This window comes from Spermophilus citellus, assembly GCF_964194105.1.
Source record: "Spermophilus citellus genome assembly, chromosome: 3".
NCBI classification, from domain to species: domain Eukaryota; kingdom Metazoa; phylum Chordata; class Mammalia; order Rodentia; family Sciuridae; genus Spermophilus; species Spermophilus citellus.
Genome location: NC_138184.1, coordinates 18,963,756 through 18,987,672, shown reverse-complemented (window position 1 = coordinate 18,987,672; position 23,917 = coordinate 18,963,756). Strand labels below are relative to the sequence as shown.

At 43.3% G+C, this 23,917-nt stretch overlaps 1 protein-coding gene across 1 annotated transcript; it reads left to right on the top strand.

Moving 5' to 3' along the window:
- The first annotated feature begins 719 nt into the window (after positions 1 to 719).
- Positions 720 to 19,200, top strand: FAM240A (family with sequence similarity 240 member A). The gene is made up of 3 exons (XM_081284127.1): positions 720 to 930; positions 8,469 to 8,617; positions 18,423 to 19,200. The coding sequence occupies exons 2-3, from the start codon at positions 8,472 to 8,474 to the stop codon at positions 18,511 to 18,513; spliced, it is 237 nt and encodes a 78-aa protein (XP_081140253.1). The 5' UTR covers positions 720 to 930; positions 8,469 to 8,471; the 3' UTR covers positions 18,514 to 19,200.
- The last annotated feature ends 4,717 nt before the right edge of the window (positions 19,201 to 23,917 follow it).

The following is a 23,917-nucleotide window of genomic DNA, read 5'->3' as shown; positions in this document are numbered from 1 at the left end:
CGAGCATGCTAAGCATTCACTCTACTACTGAGCAACACCCCATCCCATGGGGGATACTCTTCACCTCCAGTGATATCAGTGTCACCCGTGGCATGGATTCTGTGACTCTTGGAACCTGTCATAAGCATGCCCATCAGAGTGCAAAAGGGTTTGATTACAACTTGACCCATGTCTACTCTCAGGAGCAGAGACCACCCCACATGTTCCATTCAAGAATACAGCTTGGGGGCTGGGATTGTAGCCCAGTGGTAGAGCACATGCCTAGCACATGTGAGGCACTGGGTTCAATCCTCAGCTCCACATAAAATAAAGGGATTGTGTTCACCTATAACTAAAAAAAAAAAAAAAAAAAAAAAAAATTTAAAGAATACAGAATGCTCACTGAAAGGGTGTGAAGGGCACTTTGGACGGAGAAGCCCTTCTTGGTTTGATGCCTTTTGCTGGAAACCAGTCTGTCACCACCCAGCTCTATCCATGGATTAACAGCTCCAAAGAACAACACGCTTCTCTAAGTCATCCTGCAAGGTGACCCCAAAGTGTGACTTATCACATCAACCAGGGTTCCTTAGCCTCCAAAGTTGGAGGGCAGCTTTGCCTGCTGCTCTAAGGATTCCTGCTCACACATAATCCTGAGCATGCTCTAAACTTGAGCTCTGCCTCTGGCCAAGTCATGGCCCCTGCAGAACCTGCCAGACCCGAGGCTTGCCTGTCCTGGGGTGAGCAGTGGGAGCAGGGATGGGGACTATTTTCCACCTGGAAGAAGATCTCTGTGATTCTGCTACTAATTCAGGGCCTGTAACCTTGACCGGCTTGGGCGTTCCTGTAACTCCCCACGCCTGGTATAAAAGGTGGAGACCCTGAGGTTTCAGGACCAGGCCGTGACCCCTGTGAGCCCCAGAGCTGAGGAGACAGAGCAGATTCATCTCAAAGGTAAAGCTGTGGAACCTGAGTGTACCTGGGATGAGGTTCATTTTACATTTCTGCAGGGAAAGGAAATGGACCTATTCCTTGTAAACCTGGCTTTTTTCAGCTGCTGGGGTTCATCTTTCCCTTTGAAACTCCTTCCTTGTATCTTCTTGGGAATGACTTAGAAATCTTAATAAGGCTTTTCCATATTTAATTTACACAATTAAATGATGCATTCAAATCAACTTAAACTTCGAGAAAGCCAGAAGTGAGTACCAGCATTCACATGAGACTCAGATAAGATGAGATATGGTAAACAAAAACAGAACATATTGACTGAGAGATGCCAAAACCACAGAGAAGGGACCCCCTCCCAAATACTCCCATGGAGCCACTCCACGGCCTTCTCCCAAGACCAGTGCATGGGAGGGTGCACTTCAGATTTGGTCTTAATAACTCTGAAGCTGAACTTCCTAAACTGTAACACACACATGAATCATCTGGGGATCAGGCTGAAATGCTGTGTGTGTGTGTGTGTGTGTGTGTGTGTGGGTGTGTTGCCTTAAGCATGCCAGGCAAGCCCTCTAGCTACATCCCAACCCCAAAATGCATATTTTTATTCAGACTTTGAGCTTGGTAAATTCCACCCTCGTACCTACTCCTGGGTGATCCTGTTGCTGTTGGTTCATGGGACAGTAAGTAGTAAGGCTTGGTGGTTTTCGATGACAGTAAATCATCTTTGAGACTTCAGTGACTGAATCTCATTGAATCGGTAAAAAGTCAAAATAAATACATTTGACTAAAAGCTTTTTCTGTTCTATGTTTTAAAATTTTTGTTTTTATATTAACACATAGTTTTAAAAAATGGCCTGTGTGTGTGCTCATTTCAGTGGATTTTACATACATGCAGTTTGTGGGCTTAACTACAATCTCAATCAGAATACAGAATGGTTGATTTCCTCATCTCCCTGGCCCCAGGCTGCAAGCCAGTACTCCACCACTGAGTCACATCCCAGCACCAATACTGTGTTTAAAGGTCAGTTTCTGAGTGCTCCTTGCTAAGGAGCACAATGTTAAGTTTTTGTGTATTGATTTCACATCCTGTATCCTTGCTAAATTAGCTCACTAGCTCCAGGAAAGTTTTGTATGGTTTGTTCAGTGTGCACTTGAATCCAAATTCTGCTTTCATTGGGTGAGCATTCTGTACATCACACTTGGCTCTAGGTAGTTAATGGTGGTTTTGGGTTTTGTTTTTTCCAGTACAGGGAACTGAACCCAAGGCACTTTACCACTGAGCCACATCCCCAGCCCCCCTCCCCCTTTTTTTTCATGTTTTATGTAGATACAGGGTCTCGCTGAGTTGCTTAGGGACTCACTAAGTTGCTGAGGCTGGCTTTGAACTCATGATCTTCCTGCCTCAGCCTCCCAAGCAGCTGGGATTAAAGCGCCACGAAGTCCAAATGTTCAGTTTTTTGTTTGTTTGTTTGTTTTAATCTGTGATTTCCCCTCGACTATGTTCTCTCTACTAGTTCTTTTGATTATCAAGAGATGAGAAAAGAAGTCTCCAACAGTACCTGTGGATTTGTATTTCTCCTCCTTCCAGTTCCATTCGTTTTTGTTCCTGCATTTTGAAGGTTGAGCTGTTTTCAATGCTCGGTTATTTTTTCTCAATTTTCAGGAGTTTGACTATGATATGTCTGGTTATAGATTTTCTTTCTATTGATTCTATTTGGAATTGGCTCAACTTGTTGACTCTATAGATCAATGATTTTTGTTTTTTTGCCAAATTTGGGAAGTTTTGACTATTATTTCTTCAAACATAATTTCCTGCACCCCTCAATCCTTCTCCTTTCCAATTTTCTGCACGCCCCCTTTTCAATCTTTGGCTGGAAATTTGGGACTCTGGTGACCCAGTTCCAGCGTGCGCTTGCTGTGGCCGTCACACTCACTTGGGATCCTTGAAGCTTCTAAGGTGAGGAGAGTCGGGAGGTTCGCTGTCCTCTCTTAGGACGCAGCGCCCCCTAGCGGAGAGCAAGTGTTTCTGCCCTCAGGCTTTGGTCTGCGGACCTGACTCGTATTCAGTTCTTTTCACTGTTCCAACAAATGTTTTCTCCCATTCTCTGAGCATTAGAGGTCTACCCTCCCCAGAATCAGACAGCTGCTTGGAGCTCTCTTTGCCCACGTTCCATTTCTGGGTTTCAGTTTGCTTTGAGTCTTTTTAAAAAATATCTTATTTTTAAAATTTTTATTGGTGCATTACAGTTAGAATAGGTTCAATTGTTACATATTCATACATGCACATGATATAATTTGGTTAATTTAATTCCAAATTATCTTCCCTTTCCCTTCTTTCCTCCGTCTCCTCCCCCTTCCCCTTCCTCTACTGCTCTCCCTTCTATGTGCATGTGACCTCCCCCCCCCCCCCCCGCCATTTTATTTATTTTTTCTTGATAGCTTCCACATAGAGAAAACACATGACCCTTGACCTTCTCAGTTTGGCTTATTTTGCTTAACATAATGATCTTAAGTTCCTTCCATTTTCCAGCAAATAACACCATTTCATTCTTCTTTATGGCTGAATAAAACTCCATGTGTATATATTCCATATTTTCTTTATCTATGTTGACAGACACTTAGGCTGGTTTTGTAGTTTGGCTATTGTGAATTGTGCTGCTGTAAACTTGGGTATGCATGTCTGACTATAAAAAAACAAGGAGTGGAATAGCTGGGTCATAAGGTGGTTCCATTCCCAGTATTTTGAGGAACCTCCATACTGATTTCCAGAGTGTTCTAATTTAAAATCCCACCAACAACACATAAGTGTTCTTTTCCTCCATATTCTCATCGGCACTTACTATTTATTTTTGAAAATACTTTTTAGTCATTAAATGGACTTTTATTTTATTTATTTATATGCAGTGCTGAGAATCAAACCTAGTGCTTCATCCATGATAGGAAAGTGCTCTATCACTGCACTACAACCCCAGCCCGTACTATTTATATTCTTTTTTTTTCTTTTCTTTTTTTTTTTTTTTTTTTTTGCACCAGGGATTGAATTCAGGGGCATTCAACCACTGAGCCACATCCCCAGCCCTATTTTGTATTTTATTTAGAGACAGGGTCTCACTGAGTTGCTTAGCACCTCACTTTTGCTGAGGCTGGCTTTGAACTCATGATCCTCTTGCCTCAGCCTTTGGAGCCGTTGAGATTACAGTCATGTTCCACTGGGCTAGGCCCTTACTATTTATATTCTTGATGCTATCATCAAATTTCATCATCCACTGGAGTGAGATGAAATTTCAGTGTAGTTTTTTGTTGTTGTTGTTTGTTTTTTTGGAGGGGTACCAGGGATTGAACTCAGGGGCACTCGACCACTGAGCCACATCCCCAGCCCAATTTTGTATTTTATTAGAGACAGGGTCTCACTGAGTTGCTTAGCGCCTTGCTATTGCTGAAGCTGGCTTTGAACTTCAGATCCTCCTGCCTCAGTCTCCCCAGCCGCTGGGATTACAGGCATGGGCCACCATGCCCAGGCTTCAGGGTAGTTTTGATAGTTTTGATTTGTGTTTCCCTGAGTGCTAAGGACATTGACAATATTTTCATGTATTTGTAGCACATTTTGAGAATTGTCTGTTTAGTTCATTAGCCTGTTTATTGATTAGGGTACCAGGTTGCCTTGAGACTCAGCTAGGGATAACAGAAAAAAAAAATGGAAAGCTCAGCATCACTCAATAGTGACTGAGACTCTGATCCTCTTCCCCAGTCCACCTCCTACTGTCCCTATTAGTGCCCTCACAGGGCTGCAGCATGTGCTCTGTGCAGACGTGGGAGCTGTGGTGTGTGTTCCTTCCACCTAACCCAGAAATGGAACTCTTCCCTTCAACTTAAGTTATGATCATAAAGAAAAATTCAAAAAGTGATTAAACTTTTAAACTTTTTTTAAAATCCTGAAAAATAGTCAGGCACAAGCCTGTAATTCCAGTGACTCAGGAGGCTGATGCAGGAGGATCCCGAGTTCAAGGCCAGCCTCAGCAACTTAATGAGGTCTAAGCAACTAACGAGACCTTGTCTCAAAATAAAAAATCAAAAAAGGGCTGAGGATGCGACTCAATGGTTAAGCGCCCCTGGGTTCAATCTCCAGTACCAAAATAAATAAATAAATAAATAAATAAAAAGTGGGGAAAGTAATCACAAAATAGTTGCTTTCATGAGGTGCTGTCTATGCATGAAGCACGTTGGCAGCTATTCACCTTTTGCTGGTCTCAAAGGAGCTACTCTGGCCAAAAAGTCTGAGAATGATCAGTGTAAGCCAAAACTCTTAAAAAATATATCCAATTCCTTAATTTGACTTTAATGCTCTATGTAACCCGAGACTTGAGAAATTAAACTGCTGGCACAGCACTGGGCCTCAAGAGGGACAAACGTTCCTTTGTCTTGTTTGGCTCACTAAACTTTAGTGGGACCCTCACGCGTCATAGATGCCTCACAGATGGTCAAAGTTCAACAAGTTTTGTTGAGCTGAATTAATGTGACTGTTTAATCATTAATTGATTTTGGGACATGAAGTTCATAATTGTCATTGAGGTTAACGCTGATTCTCCTGATACAGCTGCCGCCTGGTAGATGGTGTTCTTGGCTAAAGAGGTCCAAGGGGTTAGAACTATTTATCTAGGATAATCCCCTGTTTCCAAAGGGCTTTCCAATGACAGTCTCCTCATCACTTCTGCAAGGTGGAGCAGTGGTCCCCATCCTAGAGACTGTTCTCACAGAAACACACGTTCCCTGTGGAGGAATGAATGGGCTGAACCCTCATGAGGAGATGCTGACGGAATCTCCCAGGACGTTAGATAGAGTTGGGGATCTTGGATGAATCTCTAGTCCAAAGACAGAAGAATTTTTTTTTCTACCTTTATGGAGGCATAGTTTAAGGGTAATAAAACTCCCTCTTTTTAAGTGCACAGTCTGAGAATTCTTGGAGAATGCAGACATGTATGTAATCATCATTACAAACAAGATCCAGGACATGTCCATCACCTTAAGAAGTGCCCCAGGCCACTCTTCGGTCAGTCTCTTCCCCCATCCCTACCCCAAATGAGCCCATGTCTGCTTCTGTGTCTGGCCCAGCAGGTCCCTCAGGCCTCGCCCAGGCCATTCCGGCTCCTGGTTACTCTACTCCCTTGGTCCACTTGTCCTTCCCCTAAAAAGTCCTGAAACCTCTCAGACCAAGTCAGGGACTTTCCTCATGCTCCCCGACCCCAGCAGCTATCCCACGAAGTTCCATTGCCTGTGACAAGTCAGTATCTACTTCGTTCTCCATTATACCTAAAGTCACTGGAGGGGAGACCCTGCCTAAGCCCAGAGTCAGCCCTTGAGGATGCGGAGGAGAGTGGCTCTAGATATCTTTAGTATTTTATTTCTGCCTTCTTTTTTATGATTTTCCAAAAGTAAATTTCTAAAGTTGACATTACTTTTGTTTCCTGGAAGCTATAAAATTGATAACAGCAGGTACTACAGTTCTGCTCATAATGAGGACCATGGGGGTGGGGGGAGAAAGGAAGACAAGGTATTTGTCTAAAAATGAAATGTGTGTTTTCTTGGAGAAGATCTCACTTATTTTCACCATCGTGTCACCAGAATTTTCTAGCAAAACAACTGGTTAGGTGGTAATGTGACCTAGTAGAGGGAGGTAGAGAGGGATGTCAACCTTCAGCCCAGGGAGAACCCTGCTATTCTTTGGAAAGACACACTTCTTCCTTCTTCTACACATGGGACACATCCCAATGTCCTGGCATAGGGGGCTCACCTTGTAAAGGACACAGGGATAAAAGATCTTACCAAATGCTCTCTCTGGGCATGGACCCGTGGCAGGATTGTTAAACCTAGATCTCTGCCCTGTCATCTAAGGATTACTAAGTGGTGACCAACAGGCCAGGGATAGAGATAAATGACTCTTGGTCACGTACCCAAGAAGATGAACACTCACTATTATGGATGAATAGGGAAAATTCATGCTACTTTGCGGTGTCAGTGTTTTCAATTCACTTTGGCTGGTGATGTCCCTAAGCCAGACAATGGTCTGAGATAATCAAAGGGCCAGGACCAAGTTCTTTAATCATAGGTTGAGCAATCCTGATTTAAAATCCCAGCTCCAAAATGCTCCAAAATCCAAACCTTTTTGAGTGCTTACAGGATACCACAAGTGGAAGATTCCATTCCTTGAAATTTTGTTTCATGCACAAATTTATTTAAAATATTATGTAAAATTACCTTCAAGCTATGTGTATAAGGTATATTTGAAACATAAATGAACGTCATGTTTTGACTCGGGTCTTAGTCCCCCCAAATATTCTATTATGTATTTGCAAAGATTCCCAAATCCACCGACCGACCCCCCCCCCCGCCCCGCAAAAAAAAAAAAATCCAAAATCCAAAACACTTCTGGTTCCAAACATTTTGGATGAGGGATAGTCAACCCCTCTATTTATTCAGAATTTTATAAATTGCAAACTTTTCACATTTGTCATCAAATATGAATTTGAGAGAAATTTTAAAGATAAGTAACTTGGTGCCCAAAGAATTTTTGTAATGAGTACAAGGTACAAGGTCAGTAGGGACACAGGACTGGAGAAGACATCTAGCTTCAAACCCATCTCTCCTCCTCCCCTGTTCCACTGTCCTGGTCACTCAGAAAACCATGCTTCACCACTGAGCTACATTCCAAGGTCTTTTATTTATTTATTTACCTATTTATTTACTTTTGAGACCAGGCTTGCCAAGATGTCAAGGCCGAACTTGAACTTGCACTTCCTGCCTCAGCCCCTTGAATCATTGGTATTACATGCATGCACCACCATGCCTGGCTTCAGTCCCTGGTTTTTGATCTGTCTGCTGAACTCACTGAGTCCTGGTACTTGGACAAAGTTTCTTCATGTCGAATAGAGAGCATTTTGATCATCTGACATATATAATTCCACATGCAAGCACTGCCACATGTACAAATGGGCACATGTGTGTGCATGCAGGTGCAGCTCAAAGCAGCTTGCTCTGGGTGTGTTAGACATTGGGGCCCCTGTAGTAAAGGGCTTGAAAACTTTCAAAAGTATACAGCCTGCCCTTGCCAGTTCTCATTGGGACCCCCAAGCAGTTTCTGTAATTCCTCAAATGTCCCCCATCGTGAGAAAGGTCCTGCCCATCTCACCAGGATGCTACCATGGCTGAGGGGTCCAAGGTGCACAAATTAGTGGCACACACACCTGCCAATAAACAGCTGAGGAATGATTCTTCCTGAAGGAGGAAGGAAGGACAGAGGGGTTTGCCAATGACCCGTTCCTGGCCCACCTGTTCAGGTATGGGCCACCTTCCACTTGCCTCCAAGTCTCAGGTATCCTGACAACAAGAACAGGGAGTGGTGAGCCGAGCCTTGTCATTCCCCTCACAGAGGTCCTGTGGCTGGCCAGGGTCTCCCTGGTGGAAATCGAAGGTCTGAATTATCATGGGCTTCTGTACCCAGGAGAGCCGAGGGCTCCAGTTTTACAGGGTTTGGCTGCTCTTTTCTTTTCTAGGGGATGAACAATCAGTACGCCCGCCGCCGGGAGGTCTTCTGCGGGAACACCTGCCACGATCTCAAGCGCTTTTGGGAAAGAGAGATTGGCAAACAGACCTACTACAGGGAGTCGGAGGAATACCGGCTGGGAAGGAGCGCACTGAGAAAGTAGGAGGCCTGGTTGTCTTTTTTCTTTTTGGTACAGAGGAGTGAATCCAGGGGTGCTTAACCACTCAGCCACATCCCCAGCCCTATTTTTTTTTTTTTTTTTGTATTTTATTGAGAGACAGGGTCTCACTGAGTTGCCTAGGGCCTCACTAAATTGCTGAGACTGGCTTTGAACTCACGATCCTCCTGCCTCAGCCTCCCGATCGGCTGGGATTACAGGCGGACACCACCACACCTGGCTGTTTGTCTATTTTTAAAAAATTAATTGGTCTTTCTTAAAAGAGGCTTTCTTTTTAGATCAATTCTATGCTCTCAGCCAAATTAAGCAAAAAAAATACAAAGGGTTTCCATGTAGCCCCTGCTGCCCCCAACACACAACTGCCCTACTATCAACATCTGCAGCATCTGCAAGGGACCACCCGAGTGACAATCCTCAACTCTTCGTTGACTCCTCATTATCACTTTATTAGTTTGTAAAAGCAAAAATCGATTTCTCCAGAATGCCAGATGGGCATTCCAGAGAATGTAATTGTTTACGTTTTCCATACATGTGGCCCTTTGATACCGAAAATTAAAGAAACTCTCTCCTTTGTCGCGTTATACTGTGGGAGCTGAGATGACACATGTGTCTATGAAAAACTATCCCACAAAGGAAATGGATCCTCATTCCCAGCGTTATCTGAGTGGCGACACTGGAGGGTGCAGTTCCTAGAATACAGCTGGCAGGGGCTAGGGGTCCCCAGTGACATGCAGACCAGGGCAGGTCACCGTGAATCTGCACGCTCACTGTCCTCAGGCATGTTATGGGAAGCCCCACAGGCTGCAGAGGGGGACCTGGTTCTCTGTCTCCTCAAAGGGAACAGCTCCACCAACTGTATTTGCTGAGGCTCTTGCTTGCTGGTAGTATAGATGGTGGGACCGTGTGCTGGCCATGTGGCCGGGCCCTTGACTGCACAGTTGCTAGGCTGGGAACATGCACCAATTCACGTGTTAACCTCACTGTTGCTCTCCAGCCCCAGCCCTCCAGAGGAATCCGCTTTCTCCTCAGAGACACCTGCTCAGCCTTAACCCTGACATCATCCTATCTGCTCTTGTGCAGGTCAGGGCATCTCACCCCGAGACCCCTGGAGAAACTGAGTTGGTGTCAATCATTCCTTCATTCCTGTCATCTTTCCCCCAGGCCAGTCCACTCAGTGAGGCTGCAATGAATCCTACACTTGAGTGTGCCCTCAAATGGAGTAAGACTGGCCAGAGGACAATGCAGAAACCAAAGGCTCCCAGCCAGGCACAAACTTGGGGTGAACAAAATTGGCAGTTTGTTTAAACAAATTGTACAGTTTGTTACAGCATTAAAAATAATGCAGTAGCCGGGCACCGTAGCACACGCCTATAATCCTAGCGACTCAGGAGGCTGAGGCAGGAGGATCATGAGTTCAAAGCCAGCCTCAGCAATTTAGCGAGGCACCTGGCAACTCAGCGAGACCTTGTCTCTAAATAAAATACACAAAAGGTCTGAGGATATGGCCCAGTGGTTAAGCGCCGCTGGGTTTGATCCCTGGTACCAAAAAGAAAACAAAAACAAAAATAATGCAGCATCCCTCTATGCATGTAAGAAATAACTGTAAGGTAATTGTATGTGACAGAAAACTAACCTATTTATCCTCCACTCTTCCAATTTGAATCCTGTAGCTTGGCTCCACCGGGATCCCAGCTCCACCTCCACTCTATGTTGTCCCTTCTCAAAATGGCAAGATAGTTACCCAGATCATTAGGCTTTGGGAGGCTCCACTACGAAAAGGTTCATAAGGGACAGAACATAGGGCCTGGCCTAGGGCAGGGCTCAGGGGTGTTAGTTCCCCTCTCTCCACTGCGCTCCTGCTTAATCCAGGGTCAAATCTAGCAGCAGCAGGACGTGAAAAGATGACATCCTTGGAGGAGAAAATCACAATGAAAGAGAAAGAGTGAGTGAGGCGAGAGCAGGTGCAGAACAGTGGTTAAGAGCAAGACCCTCTGCACCAGGCTGCCTGGGTCACCCCCAAGGTCTCTACCAGATCTCCCTGTGTCCCTGTTTCCCCGCTTTTTTGGGGGGGGTACTGGGGATTGAACTCAGAGGCACTCAACCACTGAGCCACATCCCCAGCCCTATTTTGTATTTTATTTAGAGACAGAGTCTCACTGAGTTGCTTAGGGCCTCATCATTGCTGAGGCTGGCTTGGAACTCGCAATCCTCCTGCGTCAGCCTCCCGAGCTGCTGGGATTACAGGCGTGCACCACCGCGCCCGGCTCCTCACTGTTTTTCATAGAGAAACAGACACTAGGAGAGGAGGAACGCTGAGGAGTTACTTTCTTTCATTACTGTGGGGTAAAGGAGTATGCCCTGGAGCTTCTTTCCTTAGTAAATGAAGCATCCCAGCTACTCACATGCACAGGTGTGTGCACAAACAGTCCCCATTTTGGAACTGGTCTGGGAGTCAACACAGATGCCACCAATGCAGAATCTGAGTGTTCCTTTCTGCAGTTCCAGAAAGGAACTGGTTCTGTCATCCTCGGGGTACAGCTGCTTGTAGAGCTGGCACGCAGATGTGTAGGCTTGCTGGAATTGCCAGCCTGTACTCTGAAATCTGGCTCTACAGGTATCTAGCAATGTACCCACCACCTGAAATCTTTCAGGCTAAGGAGAACTGGGCAAAGAGAGTGGAATGGAGAAGAGCATCCTAGGCTGAAGACACGCCATGTGAAAATGGCCCAAGGCAGTGAGTTTGCTGCATATGTGGAACAGAGAAACAGTCATTTTAATAATTTTCTCTCTATTCCCCAAAGTCTCTGCTGCAATGCTAAACATATAGTAATGTGTTCAAGAATTATATGATTGATTGGATTCAAGATAACTACAAAACCATCTCTCTTATGGGTCTTTGCTGCTTACTCTGTGCCCCAACCTTGACCTTCCCTGTAGGATTGGAGAATAGCTACCACCCCCATCAGTTCTCCCTCAGCTGACCCCTCCTCCTAGGGTGATCCTTGATCCCTTTGTCCTGTGTCCTCTGGCTAGGTTCTGTCAACAGGAGGTGAGAGGACTGGAGGGAAATTCCACCCATTTCCTCCCAATGTCCTTCCTGCACTGGGTCCTGTTTCCTGGAGGTGACTTCATCCTTTCTGTAACACAGCTCCTGCCAGAGGGCCCTACCTCCATGGCTCCAGGCTCCAGAGCATAAATGAGAAAGGATTGAGAAATAAATGATTAGCACTTGGCAACATCTAGTGAACGTAAATCACATATAAACCATGATCAAAGTCTGCTAACATCAAAAAAGAGATAAAATAAGATGGTTGTCCATCATATCACCCATGAACTAGTCTTGCCAAAAAGAAAGGAGGAGGAGGAGGAAGAGGAGGAGGAGAGGGAAAAGAACTTGTATTTAACCAAGCCTCTAGTTCTACCACAAACTGATAGGATATGGAGGAGATGAATGGTTCTGGTCACCACAGGTATACAGTCAACAAGATCCAGCCTCTGCAAGCTCTGAAGAACAGTTTGGTTTCAGAACAATTGGCAGGGAAGGGGAAGAAGGATGAGGGAGAACCGACATATTAAAAGAAACTTAACAGACAGAGCAACAACCAGGAATATATGTTCTTTATTTGGATCTTGATGGAACCAACCAAACGGTTAAAAATTGTAAGAAGCTGGGCTCAGTGGCACATGCCTATAATCTCAGTGGCTGGGGAGGCTGAGACAGGAGGATCACAAGTTCAAAGCCAGCTTCAGCGATGGCGAGGCACTGAGCAACTCAGTGAGACCCTGTCTCTAAATAAAATACAAAATAGGGCTGGGGATGTGGCTCAGTGGTTGAGTGCCCCTGAGTTCAATCCCAAGTACCAAAAAAATAAATAAAAATAAAATTATAATATAATTGGGGGTTTTAACGGACTTGATACTTTATGAAATCAAGTACTTCTGATTAATTTTGCAAGTGTGATGATGGCAAGATAGTTTCCTTTTTAAGGAGTTCTTGTAAGGACAAACTACCGAATATAGTTTTCATACCAAATTATTTACAGCGTGTGTGTGTGTGTGCGTGTGTGTGTGTATGGGTGTGCGCATGTGCAGATGAGTATTTCATACTGAGTTATTTCCAGATGAAATTAAATGATGTCTGGGTTTGTGTTTAAAATGAAGGGTAAGGAATATGTGGGAAATAAGATCATCCATGAGCTGTTAAAGCTGGGAGTGGGAGTGGGGGTGGATACAAAGGAATTCACAATTGCTAGCCTCTACTTTTTTATGTTCTTGAAATATTGTGTAATAAAGGATATTTTTTAAATGTTATCTTGGGAGAAAAAAGAGTACCATTTCCCTTCCTCCTCACTACCTCTGTACAATCCAAGTTCCATCCATTTCTTCTTCATACATTTTAAGGCTATGTTATGAGGTATATGAGGTTTAGAATGGTAATATCTTTTTGTTGAAGCAAACGTTTTCATTAGGCAGTGAGTTTCTTTATCTCTGACAATGTTCTTTTGATCAAAAGCCTTTTTACCAACTATTTTTATGAATATTTTCCTTACATATCTTTTTTTTTTTTAAGTCTTCTTTATTCTTGCAGCTTAGATGTAGCTTGTTTTTTTTTTGTTTGTTTGTTTGTTTGTTTTTTTGTACCAGAACTTGAACCCAGGGGCACTTAACCCCTGAACAACATCCCCATCTCTTTTAATTTCTCTTTCTCTCTCTCTCTCTCTCTCTCTCTCTCTCTCTCTCTCTCTCTCTCTCTCTCTTTCGTCAGGGTTTTGCTAAGTTGCTTAGGGCCTTCCTAAGTTGCTGAGGCTGGCCTCGAACTTGCCATCCTAGTGCCTTAACCTCCTGAGTCGCTGGATGACCCACGTACGCCACCAGCGTTTTAAACAGCATCTACTTGCATTGGAGTTTTTCCAACTGGACATTTTTAGACATTAATTGCCAGATTTATTCCTTTTATATTTATTTTAAATGATGTTTCTACCACCTAAGAGTATTTAATTTCATTTCCTTCTTTCTCTATTTTTTATTCATATTTTTTTCCATCAATATCCATGTCTCCCTAATAAGATGAGAACTATTCCAGAATTTCTTCTCTTATGTTTACTGTTTTATCTTTTCTATTTTCTTTGGGTTTACTATTTTACAGAGAAGCTCCCAATTTTGATCAAGTCTGATTTATCCAAAACATTATTTTTCTTTTATGGATTTTGATTTTGGTGTTGTATCTAAGAAGTCTTTGTCTATCTTAAGGTCACAAAGATTATCTTCTATGTTGTATTTCTAGAATATTTAAGGTTGTTAAGTCTTACATTTAGGTTAATAATTCATTTTTATTTTTTTCTCCATTGCTGGAGATCAAATCCAGGCCTTGCAAGCACTCTACCCCTGAGCTACACCCCAGCCCCTTAACTTTTTAATATAACATGAGGTGTGGATTGAAGTTCACTTTTTGTATATGGATATACAGTGGTTCCAACACCATTCATTGAAAAAATTATCCTTTCTCCACTGCATTTCCTTGCACATTTTTTGAAAATCAATTACTCATAAACATATGGGTCTATTTATGTTCCATTTCTCATTTGTGTGATCATTATCTTAATTATTTAACTTTACAATAATAGTCAGGTAATATAAGTCTTTTTTTTTAAAGAGAGAGTGAGAGAGGAGAGAGAGAGAGAGAGAGAGAGAGAGAGAGAGAGAGAGAGAGAGAGAGAATTTTTAATATTTATTTTTTACTTCTCAGCAGACACAACATCTTTGTTGGTATGTGGTGCTGAGGATCGAACCCGGGTCGCACGCATGCCAGGCGAGTGCGCTACCGCTTGAGCCACATCCCCAGCCCAATATAAGTCTTAACACTTTTTCTTTTTAAAGTTGTTTTTGCTATTCTAAGTACTTTGCACATCCATATTAATTTTAGAAGCAGCCTGTCAATTTCTATTATTTAAATAAGTCTACTAGGTTTAATTTGGATGGAGTTGAACCTATAGATCAACTTGAGAAAAACTGATGTTTTAATAATATATAGTTTTTGAGAGATGAACATGATATATTTTTCCCTTTATTCTGGTCTACTGTAATTGGTTTACAGTTTTCAGAATAAAGATCTTATACATCTTTTGTCAAATTTATCCCTATTTCATATTTTTGTCATTACTTGATTTACTAAAATTTCAATTTTGGATCATTTATTTGAATGGTAGGCTATTTAGAGTTGTGTTCTTTAGTTTCAAATATCTAGGGGATTTTCCAGATGGCTTTCTCTTACTGATTCTAACTTAATTATTGTGATCAAAGAACATTGTATGAATTGAATTATTTTAACTTTATTAAGACTTGTTATATGGCCCAGAATATTTTACACTCATAAATATTCCACATCCATTTGAAGAGAAAATGTGTGTTCTGCTGCTATTGGGGGATTGTTTTATAAATGTCAATCATGTCAAGTTGGTTGATAACAGTGTTTGAATGTTCTGTATCCTTATTGGGTTCTTTGCTATTTTTTTATTGACTGTTGAAACATGAGTATTCAAATCTCTGACTATAATTGTGGATGGGCCTATTCTTGAAGTTCTGTCACATTTTGCTTCATTTATTTTGAATCCCTGTTATTGGGTACTCTCGCCCACGACCAACGCAGACAAGACGACTGGGTTTAAAAGAGCTGGCTGCAAAATTAAACTAAGAAAGTGGAGAAAAATCATGCAACACAGACATAAGTTTTTCAGACGGAGGGAGGGATGGCTCTGCGACCTTAAGGGTCAGCTTCCACACTGGAAAGAGCACTGGAAATAGAGAGTGTGAGCCCAGAATCCCTTTATTTTATAGGTGGGTGCATCAGAGGGGGATATGGTTTTAAGGGTGGAGTCTTGCTTACTGATGTCTGGTGGGCAGCAGATTGATTGACATCTTGGTGAGTCACACCCATCTCAGGTGCTGTGTGGGATCTTAGGCAGAGAGGGGGAGGCGCACCCACATCATGCCATCAATCCCTTGACAGGGAGTTCACAGTGCCAGGCCTGTCCCCTCCAGAGGCTACTATGCACAACACAATCCACACACAGCCCATGGACGGCTCGTGACAGGGTACATAAATGTTGAGGATATTTATGTTCTCTTGGCAAATTAACCCCTTTATTAGGAAACAAACTTCTCTCTGATATTATTCTTTGCTTGAAATCTATTCTGTCTGATATTAATAAAACCACTACAGATTTCTTGCATTAGGGTTGACATGATATTTTTCCATCCTTTATCTTAAAACTTACTAGTCTTTAAAGTGGATGTCTTTGTTTTTCAGTATGATTCATTTTTATTTTATTTTTTATTTGTTCTAATTAGTTATACATGATAGCAGAATGCATTTCAATCATTGCACACAAATGGAGAACAACTTTTCATTTCTCCAGTTGTACATGATGTCGCACCACATGTGCAGCCACATATGTACCTAGGGTAATAATGTTCATCTCATTCCACCATTGTTCCTGCCCCCATGTCCCCTCCCCTTCCCTCTCTCCCCTTTGCCCAATCAAAGTTCCTCCATTCACACCCTCCATCCCCTATGGATCTGCATCCACTTATCAGAGAGAACATTCCGCCTTTGGTTTTTTGGGATTGGCTAACTTCACTTAGCATGATATTCTCCAAGTCCATCCATTTACCTGTAAATGCCATAATTCTATTCTCTTTTAATGCTGAGTAATATTCCATTGTGTACATGTACCACATTTTCTTTATCCATTCATCTGTTGAAGGGCATCTAGGTTGGTTCCACAGTTTAGCTATTGTGAACTGAGCTGCTATGAACATTGTTGTGGCAGTGTCACTATAGTATGCTGATTTTAAGTCCTTTGGGTAAAGACAGAGGAGTGGGATAGCTGGGTCAAATGGTGGTTCCATTCCAAATTTTCTGGGGAAACTCCATACTGCTTTCCATAGTGGTTGCACCAATTTGCAGTGCCACCGGCAATGTATGAGTGTACCTTTTTCTCCACATCCTTGCCAACATTTATTATTGCTTGTATTCCTTGATAATTGTCATTCTGACTGGAGTAAGATGAAATCTTAGGGTAGTTTTGGTTTGCATTTCTCTAATTACTAGAGAAGTTGAACATTTAAAGTGGGTTTCTTGTAGGCAACACAAATTTGGATATGACTTTTTTAATATCCAATTTGGCAATCTTTACATTTTAATTGGATTGCTTATACCATTAACATTCATTGGAATGATTTGGTTTAAGTCTACTCTCTTGCTATTTGTCTTCTATTGTCTTCTATTTCTGTTTCTTTCATCTGTTCTTTATCTCGTCTCTCTCTCTTTAGGTCTTCTTTTGAATTAACTGGATACTTTTTGTGATTTTATTTTAGCAACCCCCCCCCAACACACACACACACAGGGTCTCACTATGCGCCAAGCTGGTTTTAAATACCTGGTTCAAGTGGTCCTCTGACCTCAGCCTCCCAAATGCTGGAACAACAGAGGTGTGCCACCACACCCAGCTAATCTGTTAAACTTTTTAGCTACAGCTATTTGTTATTTTGGTGGTTGCTTTAGGATTTACAGTATCTACCCTTCCCTTATCTCAGTCTACCTTCAGGAGATACTTCATCGGGCCCCAGGTAGTATATAAAACCTTACTCTGGCAAATTCCCATTTCTCCCTCCAGGTCTTTGGGCTGTTGTACAAGGTACAGTTTTGCCTTCACAAATATTATAAGCCCCACATTACATCACTAACAGTTTTGTTCTCAACAGTCAATGAGCTTTTCAAGAGATTTAAACAGTAAGGAAAGGGTTATTGGCCTGTCCCAGGGAGTGTTTTTCAGGTGCTCGTCATTCCACTGTGTAGCCCCAGATTTCTGTTTGGTGGCATTTTCCTTCTGCTTGAAGGACCTTCCTTTCCTTCTGTCCAAAGGACTTCACTGCATGACTAATGTGGCATGTAGACAGTCTACTGCAGAAGTTGTCTTCAGTAGTATGGGCTCACTCAGTTGCCAAGGCTTGGCCTTAAACTTTTTTTAAAAAAAAAAATATTTATTTATTTATTTATTTTTAGTTTTCAGCGGACACAACATCTTTGTTTGTATGTGGTGCTGAGGATCGAACCCGGGCCGCACGCATGCCAGGCGAGCGCGCTACCGCTTGAGCTACATCCCCAGCCCCTGGCCTTAAACTTTTGATCCTCCTTCCTCAGCCTCCCAAGTCGCTGGGATTACAGGTGTGTGCCACCATACCGGGCTCTCAGTCTGTTTTTGAAGAATAGCTTTGCTGTGCCAAGAATTCCAGATGGACAGAGTTTCTTGCTCCTGCACATTGTGTTTTCAAAGGAAAATTTCAGAGGTTCTAGATTAAAATCCTGGGAACAGAAAGTCCGTTCACTTTCACTTGTGTACTAGATGTATCCAAGCACATATTTAAATCTTCAGGTCTGAGTTCATTGCGGTGGTGCACACCTGTCATCTCAGCAACTCGGGAGGCTGAGGCAGGAGGATGGCAAGTTCAAGGCCAGTCTCAGCAACTCAGTAAGGCCCTAAGCAACTTAGCAAGATCCTGTCTCAAAAGATAAAAAGGACTGAGAAGGTAGTTCAGTGGTAAAGTGCCTCTAGGTTCAAACCCAAGGGCCTAAATAAATAAATAAATAACTCTGCAGGTCCTCTGCATGCCCTTTGAACTCCCAACCACACACACCATTGCAGGGGGTAAAGGGAAGGCAGCAACCCGCGATCCATAGCCATGGAGATGAAAGCCAGGCTGTGTGTGTTTTGTTTCTATTTTCAGGCTTAGAGAAGAATGGAAGCAGAGGCTGGAAACAAAGCTGAGGCTACGGAACAATCCAGATGAGACTGAAAGGCGGGCAAATGTTGGCTGAGAGCTTCCTGCTCCACTGACCACAGAGGACACAAAGCACTGAGGTCACGCTGCTGGAAGTCAACTCAAATCCCCAAGTCCCTTTGCCTTGCCGGTTGGATCCCTGCAAGGGGGTTCCCTGCCAATCCTCTCCCAATGCGCATGCGCCTCATTTGCCGAGTCAGTCTTCTCGGTGTTGGGGGCAGGTTTTTATTCCAAGTGGCTCTGAAGATGAGCTTATTTATAATCAAGGCTCCAGGCAGCATTCTTAACTTTTACATAATTATCTTCTAATTAAAAAACCCACCTATTTCAACTTCTTAGCACCCCAGAAGGGGTTCCCAACCTTCATGGTCAGAGTATAAACATGGTCCAGGGGCTGGGGAGGTAGCTCAGTTGGTAAAGTGCTTGCCTCACACACCAAAAATAAATAAATAAATAAATAAATAAATAAATAAATAAATAAATAAATAAATAAATAGAAATGGCACAGGAGTTTCACTCCACCATCCCGCCTAGGAAACCATTGTTTCAGGTAATCCTTTCTCTTGTTCTCTTTCGATGCAAAGAGAAATCGCACCCCTCTGCAGAAATAAAGATAATTTCAATAGTCATAAATAAGGTTTGAAAATACATTGATCTTTGTATGAATTTGTTTTCAAAAAAATATGTCTCTCAATACTATCAGGATTGTTTTAATACAATTCAGTGGCTTGGTGTCCCCAGTGTATGCATTTCATCCACGGCTTTAATTAAATGCATGTGTTTGCAACGGTGAGCTCTCTATCAGCTCAGACAGTGTCTAGCCATCCCAATAGAGGGCTTACCACACAGCTTCTGGACTTTGAAATGTCACTGTCACTCCCTAGCCGTCTCTCAGGTCTAGAAGCATCAGTGCCAATGGCAGCTGGGTCTGGGAAACAATCTCTACCCAAGGGAAGGGGACAGAGAGATGCATGGTGGGCACTTCTGGATATTGCCAGTTGTGCGTGGTCCCTCAGGCCTTATGAACACAGGGGCAATGTGACTAGTGCTACCAGGAGCTCCTCTGGTTTGCTTTACATAGAAATTCCAACTTTATCCTCACCGAAACACATATGCAAGCATTGTTACCATTACACATTTTTTAATAGGTGAGTATAATGATGCTTTAAAAAGTTTTGTAAGATAACCACAGAATGAATTAGTGAAAGAGCCGGGATTCAAAGTCAGTTCTAACTACAAAGCCAGTTCCCATCCAAATCATGATACCAGCAAATTAATGCCCATAAGTTCTTGTTTCAAAAGATTTGTGCTCAGCAGTTGTGTTTTCTCATTAAATATAAAAATATACATGTGAGTGAAGTGGACCACACTTATAGTCCCAGCGGCTTGGAAGACTGAGACAGGAGGATTGTGAATTCAAAGCCGGCCTCAGCAACTTAGTGAGGCCCTAAGCAACTCAGCGAGACTCTATCTCTAAATAAAATATAACAAAGGGCTGGGGATGTGGCTCAGTGGTTAAGAGTACATGGGTTCAACTCCCAGTAACAAAAAAAAAAAAAATCTACATGCAAGATGCATGTTTACTCACTGAGAACATATTAATATCTGTAAATTTTGAGCCGAAGAGTCGCAGAATTGCTAGTTGCTCATTCTGAAGGTCTATGTCAGTGCTGTAGGAGATGTCATTAGGTCTCAACTGAACAAACAATGGGGCACAGTAAAATGTTAGCAAGTATAAGCCCTTTTTCAAATCAAAGAATCCTGGCTCCCTACTCATCTCCCTCATGTCCCGCCTCTCACTTTCTATTTCTCACTTACACTGGATTATTTGTAGAAGGTGGTGTACCTAGATGGTGTAAACGGGATTGAAAATAACTGAATAGATTGCTAAGCTTCTAAGAATGACAAATTTTTGGAGTTAAACAAAGGGAATGCAAATAAGGACACTTTGAAAGCTGATCCTACACTTTATCAAGATCAGAGTGTTTTTTCCCCTCTAAAAATGCTTTACCAGAAGTTTCCACACCCAGCCCCAACTTCTTCCAACCCCTAATCTCATTATCTCAATAAAAAAGTACACTCATCTAGTTACTCAGATGAAAATCTAGTCACCCCAAACTCTTCTCTCTCTCTCTCCTGAACCTCTCACAAATACTTCTGCCAGTTTCAAAATGTCAGTGATGCCTTCTCAACATTATAAGGTTTACAATCTAAACCTCTGTGCCCTGGTTCAAGGGTGACAGTGATTCAAACACAATTAAATTTATCATCTTTAGTATAAATACTGTTTATAAGTAAAACTCAGTGTCTCCTATCTTCTGGAAGGTCACTTCCTCTGCCCCCAGGAGTTAGGTAGTTTACTCAGAAGAGGTGTAAGAACTGGAGACTAGGAAGGGCCACTCAAGAGACCTCATGGAAGTTGTGCTTTTTAAATAGAGAGCTTTACGGAGAAGGAATTCTATTCCCAGGTCATTGCATGAACATTCTAGAACTATACTTCCACAGGACACTGTTTAGATATTATGGAAATGGATGTGTCAGGGCCTGTCTGATCTTCTAGGTGGGGAGAGACACTTGGCAGAACCATTCTGGTTTCCAGAGCAAAATACATGACTCCACCAAGTCAGCCTCAGAGAGAAAGGGCATGGGGAGTGGGAAGGAGAGGCTTTGGATTAAAAAGCCCATTTCCATGGGGGAAGGTTTTATTATGGATGTGCTGTCAGGTGAGACAATTTATTAGTGTAAAATATTTTGAAATATTCAAGCAGGCTCTATTCTGCTTCCAGGAAGAATCTGCATTGAAAATACTTTTATTTGTTGGTATATTTGGTAACAAATGTTTTAGATGTTTTTATTTTATTTCAATTCCCTTTTTGTGTGTGTGGCATTGTGGATTGAAACCAGTCGTATTCTACCACTGAGCCACATTCCCCTCCCTTTTGTAGTTTTGTTTTGAGACAGGGTCTCATTAAGTTGCTGAAGCTGGCCTTGAACTTGTGATCCTCCTGCCTCAGCCTCCCGAGTACCTGGGATTACAGGCAGGCATCACCATACTCAGTCATTTGGGTTTTTTTTTTTTTTTTTCCTGTATAGTACATAAACACTAGAACAATGAAATTACTCTTCCGGACTGATAACCTCAAGTTAAATTTTCATATCCACCTAGGTACAGGCATCACCTCCAGTTCTATTCTTTTCTAGGAATTTCGCAGGTACATAACAGAGGATTGGCTTGTTCGGGTCTAAAAAGAACCTTAGAGGATGAATGAGGCCTGGAAGCCCAGCTCTCAGTCCATCTGTCTCATTGACTTGGTGTTCTCTTGGGGATCTGAGTCGTCCCAGCTGTTGCCCCAGGAAACCTGGCTGCCCTGGAGAGGAACAAACACTGCTTCCTTTTGTCTCATCCATGGAAGGATCATCAGATAAAGCACCTAGAGGGGGTAGCAGTCAGCTTCGGGAGATCTTGCACGATGCACTGGCCATGAAATAAGGGCTTCAGCTACATGGTGAGGCCGAGGGAAAGGGCAGACAACTTAGGGCAGGGCTCCGAGGGCCAGGAAGGTTGCATCTCAGGGACTCAGAGGATGAAATTGGGAGCAAGAAACATTGGCCGCCTTGGCATCCGGTCCAGCCCTAGGGACTGGAACAACACTCATGTGCCAGAACACAAAACTTCTCTGTTGGGCAGATGAATAGAGAGAGGGCTTGCCTACAGCACAGGCCCACTGCTTCCTGAGCAGTTCCCAGGAACCCCATTCAAAGCAGGCCAAGGAGACAGAGCCACACGGCTCTAGGCATGTTTCCTCCTCCCTGAGCAGAGAGCCAGCTTAGCTTTCTGAATTAGTCAACATGAAACAGGGGGGTCAGTGGCTGAGCTTTAGAGGCCGTTTTACCAGGCCACTTCCCGAGAGGAAACTCCCACCATATCATAACAGCCTGAATGAAGGGCGTTACAGGGCCGGGTGCTTCTGGAACCCTAAACAAGACTGCCCATCCAGCTGTGCCTTGAGCTGCAGACACACTGCCACATCTCTGCTTGTAGTTGCCCCCTGACAAATAGAACTTATGCCCTGGGGTGGCTGGAATGATGGCTGGTCCATGCCCCGTCTTCACAGTTGGCTCCATTCAAACCTTCCCCGGACCCAGAAGCTATTTTGAGGACAGCTCCTCAGGCCACAGGGAACGTAAAGCAGGAAGTCAGTTGGCTACAAAGAAGGCAGAGAAGAAACTGAGGAAAGGCGAGCCACAGAGAGGACAGATAGAGAACTTTCTGGAAAGAGTTGCACCAGGTTTAGAAGAATTCATGTGTGTGTGTGTGTGTGTGTGTGTGTGTGTGTGTGTGTTGCTGGGGGTTGAACCCAGGGCCTCACACATGCAAGGCACTACACTACACTACATCCCCAGCAACTTTTATTTTTTCATTTTATTGATTGTGTGTGTGTGTGTGTGTGTGTGTGTGTGTGTGTGTGTTTGGTGCTGAGGATTGAACTCAGGGCCTCACGCATACCAGATAAGCAAGCACTCTACCACTGAGCGACATCCCCAGCCTAGAAGGGTTCACTCTTGATCATGGTTGTCTCTGTCAGGGGCCAGTCAGGTGTAGAAGAAAGAGAAGGTAGGGCAAACCGTCTTCCAAGTCTGTAAGTAAACCTGCCCTTTCTAGGAACTGAGATTCTATCTCTTTCGAGGTTGTTCCTCTCATGTCAACATCCTTGGCTACATAGTCTGGAACATAGGCAGTCAGTGTCTCTGCTCACAGGAGGCACAGAAATGCTGGAGACCCATGAAAATGTCTCCTAACAGTATCCACCCCTTGTTTGCACTGTCTTGGCTTCTGGTGAATTTCCCCTGGGGCCCCTCAGATGTATCTGGCTGGCAGACCGGGATCACATTCATTTAGTTTGACTAGTAAGTCAGCTATGAACAGGACCTCAAGCAGAAGGATCAAGCCAACCTGCCTGTAGCTATGTTCTCCTGGGTCCTTGATCAGGGTCACTGCTCTGACTAGCCAACAAACCCCATCCACTATTAGCATCAGCTTCAGAAAGCCATTTGGATTAAGTATCTGCAATGACTTTTCCTCTTGGCCAGGGCCCTTAATCCAGGCGTGGCAGGGTGTACTAAAATTGCCCAGGCTCTACCTTGGCCTACAAGGAGGAAGTTCAGGGAGATCCTGTCACCCATGACCATGCTGGCCAGAGAGCAGGGGCTGCACCAGAGTTCAAGTGGTGTCATTGACCACTTCTACTAAAACCAGGGGCAGATTTCATACCACTTTCTCTTTTTTATATTTTTTTGGGGGGAGGGGGGCTGTTACTGGGGATTGAGCCCAGGAACAGTCTACCACTGAGCTACATCCCCAGTCCTTTTCCTTTATTATTTTGAGACAGCATCTCACTAAGCTGCCCAGGCTGATCTTGAACTTGCCACCCTCCTGCCTC